The 14,201-nt window shown below is 43.6% G+C and overlaps 1 protein-coding gene across 2 annotated transcripts in view; it reads left to right on the top strand.

Annotated features, from left to right (window-relative positions):
- LOC121285910 (oxysterol-binding protein 2-like) overlaps window positions 1–14,201 on the top strand; it is a 195,142-nt gene that overhangs the window by 119,416 nt on the left and 61,525 nt on the right. For both annotated transcript variants that reach the window (XM_041202852.1, XM_041202851.1), the window contains one exon: window positions 2,548–2,746. In XM_041202852.1, the coding sequence (XP_041058786.1) occupies window positions 2,548–2,746 (199 nt within the window). The remainder of the gene's footprint in view (window positions 1–2,547; window positions 2,747–14,201) is intronic.

Genomic DNA, 14,201 nt, shown 5'->3' with positions numbered 1-14,201 from the left:
TTGCTGCATGGAAATTAGCTGCTGTGTCTATCTAACAGAGATTACAGTTCAAAAAAATAATAATTGGCTGTAAAGCTCTTTGAGATGCCCTGTGTTTCAGATTCAGATCTGCTGTTTCAGATTCCACTGGGGAGTGAGGGAGAATGAGTTAACTTTAGATCGTTTTGCATCTTACAATGACATTGCCTGTTATTTTGAATAAGTAAAATGACAGAATCATGTTCTAAAATTGCCGAGGCAAAGAACTTATTCCTCAGGGCAGTGTCCTCGGCCCAACCATCTTCAGCTGCTTCATCAATGACCTTCCTTCCATCATAAGGTCGGAAATGGGTATGTTCGCTGACGATTGCACAACGTTCAGCACCATTTGCGATGCCTCAGATACTGCAGCAGTCCATGTCCAAATGCAGCAAGACCTGGACAATATCCAGCTTGGGCTGACAAGTGGCAAGTAACATTCATGCCACACAAGTGCCAGGCAATGACCATCTACAACAAAGAGAACTAACCATCACTTGACATTCAGTGGCATTACCATCACCGAATCACCCACTATCAACATCCTGCAAGTTACCATTGACCAGAAACGGAACTGGACTAGCCATATAAATACTGTGGCTACAGGAGCAGGTCAGAGGCTAGGAATCCTGCAATGAGTAACTCACCACCTGACTCCACAAATACTGTCCACTAGCTACAAGGCACAAGTCAAGAGTGTGTTGGAATACTCTCCACTTGCTTGGATGAGTGCAGCACCAACAACACTTGAAATTCAACATCATCAAGGACAAAGAAGCCCGTATGATTGGTATCCCGTTCACAAACATTCTGTCCCTCCACCATCGATGCACAGTGGAAGCAGTGCATACCATCTACAAGACGCACTGCAGGAATTCACTAAGGCTCCTTGGACAGCACCTTCCATACCCACAACCATTTCCATCTAGAATGACAAGGGCAGCAGATAGATGGGAACACCACCACCACCTGGAAGTTTCCCTCCAGGCCACTCACCATCTGACTTGGAACTATATTGCCGTTCCTTCACTGTTGCTGGGTCAAAATACTGGAACTACCTCCCTTACAGCACTGTGGGTGTACCTACACCACCCAACTCACCACCACCTTCTCCAGGGCAATTAGGGATGGGGAATAAATGCTGGCCCAGCCAGCGATGCGTGCATTCCATGAATGAATTTTTTAAAAATTATGCCTTCTGAAAGTGAGGGTGATTGAAGCCTTTAGGGTCCAATACAAAATTAGAGCAGAGTGTGACTGGAAAAGGTTTCTGCCCCACATCCAAGACCTGTTCAGATCTATGCCTCAGAATTTTCGTGCAATACTTATTAGGTTGGCTATTGACAGCTGGTGACAGAACATTAGTAGGCTTTCATGGATTTCCTTCTCCACTGTGACTGTGACTAACCATCCATTTGATGACTGAACAGATAGCTCAGTCTAGCAGTGTCCTTGAAGTGCTCTGATGTCAGTTCAATTCTTTCCAGGGCTGTAAGGTGCCCCATGCAGTTGACCCGGAATGTGATTTTCTTCTCTTTTCACACCGTGACTAGAGATACACAACAATGCAGAGGGAGGGCATACTGAGATGAGCAAATTGTATTGTTGTTGGCTTCGGGCCTTTCCCCTTCCCCAATTACATTTTGTTCCTTTGTAGCATCGTCTACAGTCTTGAGGTCAGCTTCTACATGTAGACTGATGATGCTCAGCTTCATCTTTGAATGCAGAGAAATGTCTCAAGGTGCTTCACAGACCAAAAAGAATTATCACTGAGGCAAAGAAGGATACATTAGGAGGGGATGGGCTGCCAGGAGTGAATTTTAAAATAAGTCTGACTTGGACATAAATCAATCTCTTGGAATTCCTTACCTAACAGCAGTGTGCAAGCGGCATGGCTACAAGGACCACAGCGGTTGAAAGAGTCGGCCCAGCACTATCTTCTCAACAACTAGGGGATGGACAGTAAATGTGATGTTATGCAAATTCGGAAAACAAATAAACCCTCTGTATCTAGGCCTGGCAACTTGCCAAGATTCTCACAATCTCACACTGTAATTTTAGTGGGAAACTGGTAGAATCCCCAAGGAAATCGTGTAAATAAACATTCACACCATTGCTCTAGAGATTCAAATGATCTCCTGTGAAATATATGGTGGGAGACGGCCAGCGCTGCTGTCCAATTCCCGTGCCCCTCTGTATTCTTAAAGGACATGGGTGAGTTCCTGTTCGTGTAGATACGCATTTGGACCTGAAAGCACAATAGGGTATATTTGCCAAGAGCTCACACTGCCAGTTCTGTCTCACACGCACCCAGCATCTGTTGACAAATTGCAGGCCTGTGATGGCCCATCCATTGCAGTCAACAAACAGAAAACCATTGGCACTATGCTTATTAACTTGCGATGTTCACTGGCTCTGCGTGAAACCTCTTCAGTAGCTGGGGGGTGACTTCGGAAATGGGTGCAGGGTGTGCAGAATTTATCCTCCTCTTTGCTGATCTGTTATTGGTTTCTGGTACTTTGTTTCCAGGCATGCCGTGACTTTCTGGATTTAGCAGAGACACACAGTCGCAAATGGCAGCGTGCTTTGCAGTATGAGCGTGAACAGCGCATCCGCCTGGAGGAGACCATCGAGCAACTAGCCAAGCAGCACAACAGCTTGGAACGTGCCTGCCGTGGAGCACCCGCATTGCCAACAAGCTCCACAGAGATTTCCAGCACTAGTAAAGGTAAGCCATGGTTGTTAAGCCTATAAGGTAGACACTGCCGCAAGTGTGATAAAGTAACAATCCTAAATAAAGGGATATTGCACAAATGATAATTTAATCATAATGTGACTGAAAGTCTCAATTGTATCCTGTATACCCTGTGAGGCCCACTGGTTGCGAAAGGCTTGAGGTTACCAGTGGACACTGCATGCTCCTTTAATGGGACAACCCAGGCACAAACAAGACCACAGAAGAGAAGGCAGCCAAAGAGACCCCAGCCATCCACCACGGACCTTATAAATTGATGTTTAATTACCAAGGCCTTGAAGAGAGGGCCCTATTCACACATGGCTCCCTTCACAATATGTCAAACCCTGATATCTGCCAAACCCCACTTTTCAATCCTGCAATCTTCCTTGATGATCGGTTCTCAGATTTGTGGTGATTGACTCTCATGGATAATCAATGAGTCATTTTATTATGGCCACATCCACAAATAATTTGATGTCTTGTTTTGTACAGTAATTAGCAGGGTGGCTATTGTAAATATTTCCACTAATTTAAACATTAGCCTTTACAATATCTCCATTTCCGGGATTTTTGTTTAAAAAATCTTATAAAGCCGCTTCCCAGACACAGTTTCTGCAGTTCCTAGGATATCAATCAGATTGCCTGCATCAGCCACGACAACATGTTTGATCAAGACTATTGGCATCAGGTGACATACTGTAGTATCTCACATGCAGGCTTAATAAAGAATCATTTAAACAGTGAGGGAAATTTGTTAACTGTGTTATTGTGGTTGTAGTTTGATCTGGGTCATTATTTCCATTAGTTCTGGAATGTGATAGTTAGCTAAAGCCCTTCAAACAACTAAAGGCTTCCTGAGTTTACGACCCTGTAATTTGATGGGAATTCTCCGGCTGTACCAGGAAACTTGTGAAACCACTGGAGAGTTGGTGTAAACAACTGAACACTGACTTTGAATACAGTTTCTTGGTTTCTGCCGAAGATGAGCTGGGTGACCAAGAGAATCCCTACGGAATTTCAGGGTCAATTCAAACTCAATGTTGTGATTAGAGTGTTCTGTAACTGAATCAGCAAACAATTCTCCACCGTAATTTGAGGCAATTTAAGAGGGAGCTAGATTGTTTCTAACTTATTTTTTTCCCCCAAATGTTATCTTCAGGTGGTTCAAAATCAAATACAGCATGGATTACATCCATGATCAGGTTTCCTTGCTGCACTGTCAAGGACTCGCAAGTTAGTTGTAGCATTAGGTGCAGAGTACATTCCTCCCAACAATATAGATCAGCCCCCAGCATAGAAAACTACCAGTTCCAAAGAAGAGTCATATTGGACTCTAACCGTTAACTCTGTTTCTCTCTCCACAGGTGCTGCCAGATCTGCTGAGTTTTTCCAACATTTCTTTTTATTTCAGATCTCCAGCATCCATGGTATTTTGCTTTTATGATAGAAAACTTACCACCCCTTGTAGCATAATGTGCAGAGAAGCTGAGCTGTAGCTACAACTGATACTGTAGCTGATTTTACACAGACTTAGGTGTAGTGTTGTCTGTACCTGCACCGTACCAAAAAAGGCATGTTTATATTGATTTTTTTTATTATGTGGAAACAGCCTGTGAGAAGTTGAAAACATACAGGGAAACACACAAGTTCAGAGATCAGGCTGGAGAAAAGAAGTTAAAATTCCAGGAGCTAAGCAGCCCCAGATTTCACATTCTGCGGCAAGCATTGTAAGCTCTTGCCAAAGTTTGCCTGCATTTAATCTTGAAGAGGGAAATTCAGCTCTTTGTTTAAGTATAAGTTTGAAGGGGCTTGCATTGTATTTCTTTGAGAAGCCTGTGTACCCGAGAGGGAATCTCCTCGCTGCCTCCTTTGTAGCTAGCAGAGAAGCTCTTGTGTTTAACATTGTGCCAGCAACTTAGAACCAGGCAAAAACAAAAATAGCTGGAAAAACTCAGCAGGTCTGACAGCATCTGTGGAGAGGAACACAGTTAACGTTTCGAGTCCATATGACTCTTCATCAGCAGAAGAACTAGGCAAGTTTGGAACATCAAGTTTCACAATTTAGATAGTAATGTTCTACTCTAATACCTATACTCACAGAGAGAGTGAGTTATGTCTTTTTTATATATTGAAAAGAATAGTGAGGTTGTGAGCCCTTGGTATTCTCAACAGCAGAGAGCTGTGATGCTCAGACCTTGAGTATATTCAGATTAGAAACTGATGGAGACTAAGGAAATCAAGAGATATGGTGTTGATGTGGGAAGGTATGGCTGAGATAGGTGATCATCAATGAACTTGCTGGATGGCTGAGCAGACCTGAAGGTCTGAATGACCTACTCCTGTTTCCATTTCTTATGTATGATTAACAATTTCACTTAGAGCGCAAGCATCTTTATTAACACAATTTACCCACTATACACAGCGACTGGTAAAAACAAAAGCCAGAGTAATCGGGTGAGGTGTCAGCTGTGGCACCATGGGCGGCATTCTCACCTCCGAGTCAGAAAGTTGTGGGTTCAGGTTCAACTCCAGAGAGGTGAGCACACTAATCAAGGATGACACTCCAGTGCGGCACTGAATGAGTGCTGCGTTGTTGCAAGCACTTCCTTTCATGGAGATATTAAACCAAGTCTGCCCTCTGAGGTGGGCATAAAAGATTTCAAAAGAAGAGCAAAAGACTGCGTCCAGGTGTGCTGGCATTATTTAGATGGATCTTTGGCTTAATAAATAAAGGCATGGAGTACCAAAGCACAAGGAGGCTATGTTGCACCTTTATAAATCACAGGGTGGGCCTCAGCTGGAGTGTTTTCTCCAATTCTAGCTGTACGCTGCAGGGAGGATGTCAAGGCTTTGGAGGGGTTGCTGAGGAAACTTAGTAGACTGTTCCTAGGGATGAGAAACTTCAGCCATGTGAAGAGACTAGAGGAGCTGGTGTTGTTCTCAGAGCACAGAAGGTAAAGGGGGACTGAATAGAAGTATTCAAAATCATGAAGAGTTTTTATAGAGTAAATGAGAAACTGTTTCCAGAAAAGTCAGTAACTTGAGGACACAGTTTAAAATAATTGTCAAAAGATCCAGAGGTGAAATGGGAGAGTGTTGTTTCTGTCAGTGAGTTATTGTAACCTGGAAAGTGCTTCCTGAAAGTGTGGTGGAAACAGATTCAATAATAACTTTCAAAAGGGAATTGGATAACTACTTGAACGGGAACAGAGTCTCGGGCTGTGTGGAAACAGTAGGTGAGTAGCGCTAGTTGGATAGTTCTTTCCAAGAGCCAGCACAAAATGGTGGCCTGAATGGCCTAATTCTGAGTTGTAGGATTCTATGATTCTAGCTAATATTTCTTTAAAAATAGCAGGAAGTCTTCACTTAGTAACTGCCTCTGAATGTCAGCAGCTGCATTCAGCATCTCAACACTAGGGTAATCACGGTTTAATGAGATGTGAGCAGCTGATTGTAACTACTTGAAAACCTGAAATCAGAGCAAATTGGTGAGTACAGAGGAAGTACTTACTGAATTGTCCAAAATAGTTGGAGCCCTTAATATGCCAAAATTGACTTTGTCATTGACTCCTGTGAGAATGGTAAATGGTTAGTGCTACTTGCCCACAATATATGACTGGCCACGATGAGTGTGTACAGTATATGTGGCGGGGCCTTTACTAACACCTTATCTGTTTTGGTTTAAAGCCATACTCTTGGTCTGATGGGTTATCTACTCCATCCACTTTCCAAATGAAGCAGAATTGTATTGCGGCACATGAAACATCCAGGACATGAGTGAGAGATTTTTTTAAAACCCTGACATTTTCAGCAGATCTGGCAACACCTGTGATTGGAGAGGCACAGTTAATGTTTCAGGTCAATGACCATTCATCAGAACCCGTCAACCTGAACCATCAACTCTGTTCCTCTCTCTGCATGTTGCCATAGCATTTTCTGCTTCTATTTCAGATTTCCAGTATCTGCATCTCTATTCTAAACCCGAGGACTCATTGTTCTTTACCTAAGTATTGTGCAAGAGAAGGTATATTTTGAATTACAGGAGTGGCTGGCATTGCTATTCCTGAGAAAATACCAGGTGTAGAAACCAAAAAAACATTGGATGCATCAAGACAAATTGGAAACTGTAGCTACTACACTCCACACGGATTCAGTTGGTCAAAGTCATTGATGAGTGATAAATCTGCATTTATAGTGGACAGAATATGATGTATCAACTCGGCCATTATTAGCAAAATTACATCGTGCCACCATTTATCACAGTCATGCGATTAGAGCCAAATGTCGAAGCAGAATTGAAACAGTAGCATTACTAAAGTTTGCCCTTGTGGAAGGAATTATAGTTTGCAATATAATGTATCATCATCCATGTCAATTATGATATGTACTATATAAGGATAAAGGAGATCTTATGGTGCAGTGGTTATTTCCCTACCTCTGGGCCAGAAGCTCTGGGTTCAAGTCCCATGTCAGGACTTGATGGCCATGGAAGGTGCATTCAAAAAGTGGCCAAAAAGGTTGATTATCAGCCTGTAAATCCTGATGGCAGGTGATAAGAGTGGGAGAGTTTCCTGGTCAGCCATACTGCAGAATGCAATGGCAAATCACTGTAGTACTTTACCAAACACAACCATGGACCAATCCTACGGAAGTCCATGGTTGCCAATGCCCTCTTCGGTGTGGTATTTGAAGGAGGCGGAGGATAAGGATAAAATCTCTGTGAGGAAATGAGTGCAATTTACATCCAGTGCTTGACTTTTCCTGCTGCATCCCACCCTTCCCCTGTCTAACTGAACAAGCCACATGCAAGCTCCACCCTGTGCTCGTCCTGAAATCACATCTTTCACTCAATTCACTCTTATCTCCCTTCATGCCCTTTTCAAATTCATCTTGTCCTTGAGAACCATTTCCTGTTCCCTTGACCATGTGGGAAAAAAATGCTCCCACGAAACTGCTGACCATTTAACTTCGGTTCCAGGTCCCATTGCTAGCTGGCATTGTAAATGGTTCCTTTTCTTCCGGTACTGTCCCAGTCACTTTCAAAACTCCCATCATCACCTTCCTCCTCAAAAAACCCATTCTTGACCCCTTTGTCCATGTAAACTTCCATTTTATCTCCCACCTTCCTTTCCTTTGTCAAACCATGAAATAGATGGATGCTTCCTAACCCCAAGTCCAGTGATCAACGCAACGCCCATGTTAGAACAACACCTATTGAATTTCTGTCCCTGCGACGGACTGATCTAACCCTCACCAAAATCACAAACGACGTACGTGCTCTTGAGCATTTCCAGCAGTGGTTTCTGTTCCCACCCCTGAATCTATCTTCGGAATCCTCCTCTTCATCATTTACGTACTACCACTTGGAGACGTAATCTAAAGACATTTTCTGCATTCAGGTTATATAACACCCTGCTGTACTTCTCCAGCAATTCTCTTGGCCCTTCCACTGTCTCTGTGTGTCAAACTGTCTGCCTGATAAACAAGCCTGAATGAGCTGCAGTTTCCTTCAGTGAAACATTGGAAAACTGAAGCCACTGTCGTCTTTCCCCGTCACATGCCCCCTACCCTGCTAATTCTATCTTCTTTCCCAGCAGCTTTTTCAGGTTTACCCAGTCCATTCACAACCTTATTGTTCTCTTTGATCCCAAACTGAGTTTCCAACCCCATAATCTCCCCATTACAAGACTGCCTATTTCATCCTTTCATAGCCTTGTTCTTCCCTATCTCTGTACTCTCCTCCAGCTCTAGAATCTTTTGAAAGCTCTGCGTTCCTCTGATTCTGATCTCTAGTGTATCCCCCATCCTTTGCCCACATGCTGGACATGCCTTCAGCTGGCTAGGCCTCACACTCTGGAATTTCCTGCAAACCCATCATTTTACCACCTCATTTTAAAATCGTCCTTAAAACTCACAGCTTTGGCAAAGTTTTTAGTCACCTCCTAATATCTTCTTCTATGACTCAGGTAACACACTTGTCTGATTATGTTTAGGATATTTTTCCACCTTAAAAGCATCACAAAAATTCAGATTGTTCATTTCACTAGAAATAGTGCAAATGGTCATTATATCTAACAGTACCTCTGCACATGTCACTTCAAGTCTCTAACTATTATCTGCCACTGAAAATATTACATAGGTAACCCTGTTAAATTCATAATTTGGAACTCACTGTGAAGTAAATTACACTGGTTAACGGAATACTTAAAGGCTAACATTTTCTTTTTCTAGCCCCTACCTTAATCCTGCTTTTAACACTTAGAAGGAGAAGTGCTAGCTGAAATAAAAACAAAATTCTGGTAAACTTATCAGCATCTATGGAGAGAAACAGTTAGTGTTTCAGGTCGATGACTTTTCATTAAATGGAAACATTTCAGATGTCCAGCATCCGCGGTGTTTTGCTTTGATTTTATTGCTAGCTTATCTTTGCTTCTTTCCAATTGCTGCACTGACCCCAAGAGAGGCTTCCATTACCACAGCCGTGGATCTTTCCTAGGATTTGAGCTCTGAGCATTAAAACAACTGCAGCCGTTGCCATAGTGAGTGGCTTTAAAAATACCACATTCAATACAAAGCATTCTTGACATTTAAAAATTGAACACCAAATCTGCTTGAACATTGCAAGTGCATTCTGTTTGCGGTAGTGATTGAAAAAGAGTATGAAAATGAAACTGGCTTCATTAATCTGAACCTTGTATGGGCCACAGCCTCAAAACTCCTGTAATATATTCAGAACAGAAACGTTCCCAGCTGTTTTAGTGCAGACACAGAAATCCCATGTTCAGCATAAAGTGGTCAGGAGACTCATATGATTGAACCATATGATTAACAGAGTGTGTATAGAGCATGTCACACAGCGATATTGTACAGTGCATGCCAGTTGCTGGCGTTGTACAGTGCATGCCAGGTGCTGGCGTTGTACAGTGCGCATCAGGTGCTGGCGTTGTACAGTGCGTGTCAGGCGCTGGCATTGTACAGTGCGAAAGAGACAGCGATGAATGATATAATTGATAAGGAACTTAATATTCACACTTATGGTTAGAATACAAACCCTGGTATTACAGCATCACAATCCCATTTGCCCACAAGCCCTTACATCACTGTCCTCATTTACTTTTCACTTAACTCTCAAAGCCTCTTAAAAATTCTATTTTTGGAACAGAAACTATAAGTTACCTGTTAGAATGAATGACAAACTAGTTCACAGTCTGTCTATAATCTCCAGTTCCAAAGATTTTCATAAATCACTTCATCTTTGGAAGCCATGGAACAGCTTGATTCAGCTATAGTATCCATCTATGTCATATTTCCAGTACTTAGCCACACTTAGGCTGCAGTAATACAAGTATGCTTGATTAGATAGCGCTTTGGAGAATATAATGATTTGATGTGTATGGTTATCTTAGATGAATTTGCATGCTATTGTTAGAATGTAACTATTCTGAGATTCCTGTGGTGTGTGCAGTGGAAATAAGAGAACTGGCCTGTGAAAGAATCCACAGAAAACGAAAAGCAGAACACTGCAGATGCTGGAAATCTGAAATAAAAACAGAAAATGCAGCAGGTTGGGCACTATCTGTGGAGAGATGAACAGAGTTAGCGTTTCAGGTCTGTGACCTTCCATCAGAATCAGGAAAAGTTACAGATGTGATAGGTTTTGAGCTAGGAGTTTGTGGGACAATGACAGGATGGAAGAAAGGAGAGATCAAATGACAGAAAAATGAATCTTACAGGGCCAAGGCTCAACCTGAGAGAACGGAGTGCAGCAAGTTCAGAGAGAGACAGGTTAGAGTGAGTAAAAGGAGCAGGGAAATTGAGAAGGCCTTCTCCTCCCCCCCCCCACCCCCAACCTTTTCTTGTGTTTTTAGGTTTTTCTTTTATTTTAGCTTTCATAAAGCAGCAACACCTGCTCCAGGCACATCTTTGTATTTCCCTGTCCTATCACAATTCCCTTTAGCCCTGTAGAACTAACCCTTGGAACCATAGAAAAGTTATAGCACAGAAGGAGGCCATTCAGCCCATCTTGTCCATGCTAGCCAGGACACCCAGGTGCCCTTTCTAATCCCACCTTCCTGCACCCGGCCCATAGCCCTGCAGCTTACAGCATTTTAGGTGCAGATCCAGGTACTTTTTAAAAGAGTTTAAAGTTTCTGCCTCTACCGCCAACTTGGGCAGCGAATTCCAGACACCCACTATCCTCTGCATAAAAAGGTTCTTCCTCATGTCCCCCCTACACCTTCTGCCACTTATTTTGAATCTATATCCCTTGGTTCTAGAATTCTCCATCAAGGGAAACAATTTCATCCTGTCCACTCTACCTATTCCCCTCATAATTTTGTACGCCTCAATCAAGTCACCCCTCAGCCTTCTTTGTTCTAAGGAAAATAACCCCAACCTATCCAATCTCTCCTCGTAGCTACACTTTCCTAACCCTGGCAACATTCTTGTAAACCTCCTCTGCATTCTTTCCAGAGCACTTAGAGCTATTACAATACCTGTATAGATTAGGTACACTCAAACCTCGTGTTGACTGCCTGAGGTGAAACAACAGAAATGTAAAAACTTATCATTCAATCTCCTCGTGTCTTCCACCCTATCACAGACCTTCCTTTTGTCCTTGTCCCACCCACCCCTTGCTCAAAACCTATCACATCTCTAACTTTTCCCTGTTCTGATGAAAGGCCATCGATCTGAAGTCTTAACTCTGTTTTTCTCTCTCCACGGGTGTTGCCTGACCTGCTGAGTACTTCCAGCATTTTCTGTTTTTAATAACGCAGAACCAGGGTCCTAGCGTCAAATACGCCTCAAATCCATGCAACTAGAACAGATAACCTTGGAGAATTGAAACACTTCTGACCCCACTGCACACATCACCAGAATCTCAGGATAGTTACATTCTAATGTTAGCTTACAAATTCATGCAACATAACCATGCAAATCAAATCATTATATTTTCGGCTGTTTATCGTGACACCACTATTCTTGACCAGATTGGACTTGATTCGGAGATTCCCTTGTCAATATGCCTGCTGTAACTGACTGGCATTGACTCTATGCACATAACTTGTATTAAATAAATATCCTCCATTCACTGCACTTTACTGAAGAAATAAACCTGCATTTTTATCAGGAGACGTTGCTGCAGTTTCACTCATGAGTTCTGTTTGCTGTAGTTCACACAGACTCTTCTTAAATAGACTATGTTTGCTGTCATGCACCGTTTAAATAGACTCCTCTGTAATGCATGGGATAAATAGACTATTTGCTATAGATTACGTGCTTTAAATAGACTGTTTGCTGTAGAATTGACTGCCCCAAGTCCTTTTGTAAGCCCTGCCCTGCTTCCACCTTATTGGCTGACGCAGTGATATCAGCAGACACAGCGAACGGTTCCTACTGTCATCTTTCTCCTCGTATTGAGCTCATGGTTAAAGTCTGTCTCTTGTTCAATACCATTCATCGGATGCTTAGCTAGATTAGCCAATGAGTCACAGAAGCAAAGCAGCCTTGGTCTGCTGAGTTGGTGGAGCTCCGTTTGACAATGACATGGGACGCTACAATAGGTCTTGGTGTTGTTTTCCTGAGAGGAAGAGCAGCCAGGATTCCTCCAACTGATTGCTACCCAGGGCACGTCTGTTGGAAGTATCTGTGTTCAGAAGTTCAGTGAAGGAAGAATCGGGTTTGATCTTTGGTTCCCTCACAGCAACAACTGGTCAGGACTTGACCCGGTCACCTAGTGGATAAAGGCCAAAAATGAAAAACTGGAGTGTGACTGGTACTCATGGAACCACAGGGAAGATTCCACCTTTCAGCACAGGATGGGGGAATTTATCAGGAAGTGGCACCCTCCTCGCCAAACCTGTGATGGGTGCATCAGTGAGGAAATTTTCCCCTCATACTCAAACATGGAAGCAACACCTTTGGAACTGGGGGAAACATTTGGTGGAGAATAAAGGGGTGTCCGAGAATGAGAGAATTCTTTCCCTTCGGTTACTGTGTGAGCTTGTTGGTCTGATTCATTCATTCCATAAATCACACTCTTTAAACTACGCCGGCGCTCATGACTTCTCCCTGAATAGGCCACACTAACGTCTATTGCAGATTGGCCCATAAACCACTGAGGAGACTTTGTATAATCAATTTGCTGTTTGATCAATGTCATGTTGGTTAGAGTGTTATTATTCCTGTATTACTATTGACTCCATTACAATCAGCAGCACCTTGGACAGATGGAACCCATTTAATGATAGACCCATTCAGAGAGCTGTTAATCTTAGGTTCAGCGCTTTTCAATGTATGGCATTTAATATAGTAACTTTGGGTGGAATCGTCCCAGATTTGCACTAAGTGCAGTAGGGGGCAGGTAAAGCGATATTTTACCCACCGGCTGCGATGACGGGTTTCTATACCGCATCGTCCCAAACGTGCCTCATTAGTTATGCGTTCCTGGGAAATACGCTGCTTCCATGGCGGGCGGGCTCTCATTTGCACACCACATCATCATGTTGCCGCTTCATCACACCAGGCTCCACATTTAAAGTTCAGCCGCGCGCACACATCTCAGTGCTTCCAGCCCATGACTACTGCAGGGAAGATGTCCACGAAAGGCAAAAAGACGGTAGCCCCCAGGTTTAATGATATGTCCCTGGAATGCCATTTGGATACCATGGAGGTCCGACGCATTGTCCTCTACCCTCGCTCTGTCTGCAGGACGGGCAGCAGCATGACTAATCCAGTATGGCAGGCGGTGGCAACGGTGGTCAGTGCCAATGCTGCACAGAAGAGGTTGGCCATTCAATGCAGATAGAGGATGAATGATCTCATCCGTGCAGCCAGGGTTTGACAAACATCTCATCACTCTAAACTCACACACTCAAGCCCATCACACATTAACTGTCAGCTCAATGGACATCACCACCCATTCTCACACATGTACCCTCTCATGTCCTCATCTCCTCTGGACTGCCTCCTCAGCCTCACCACCTTGAGGCCACTTGCCACAGATCAACCTTTCCCCCTCCACACACCCTGGGATACCTTCGTTTCCCAGTACAGCTTTCATCCTGCAGCCTCTTCCCTTGCTTGAGGCCACTTCTCCCCCTTTCCCCCAGCAAGACCTTGCCCTGCGGCCATTGAAAAGCCACCCGTACATGGCTGATCTGGTAGGTAGCAACCTACCCATGAGCCCCCCTAAAAATGATATGGTGCTGTCTGTGAAGGCTGGCACTGATGATTGCGAGTGCTGACCGAAGCAAGGTAGACAAACAAATCTTGAAGTCCCGAGCGAAGTGCAGCCCACCAGGTGCACGTTGCTTATGCGCCACTGTGAAACACATCAGTGTGTTTTCCTGCCTACATGGGCAGACGATTCAGTGGGGTGGGGGGGAATCGGTGGATGAGTCCGGCAGGCTGGCCTTATAGGATGTGCAGGTGTATTCCGAGAGGT

The sequence above is a fragment of the Carcharodon carcharias genome, chromosome 13 (genome assembly GCF_017639515.1).
Source record: "Carcharodon carcharias isolate sCarCar2 chromosome 13, sCarCar2.pri, whole genome shotgun sequence".
Lineage (NCBI taxonomy): Eukaryota > Metazoa > Chordata > Chondrichthyes > Lamniformes > Lamnidae > Carcharodon > Carcharodon carcharias.
This window is presented reverse-complemented; position numbering and strand designations above follow the sequence as displayed.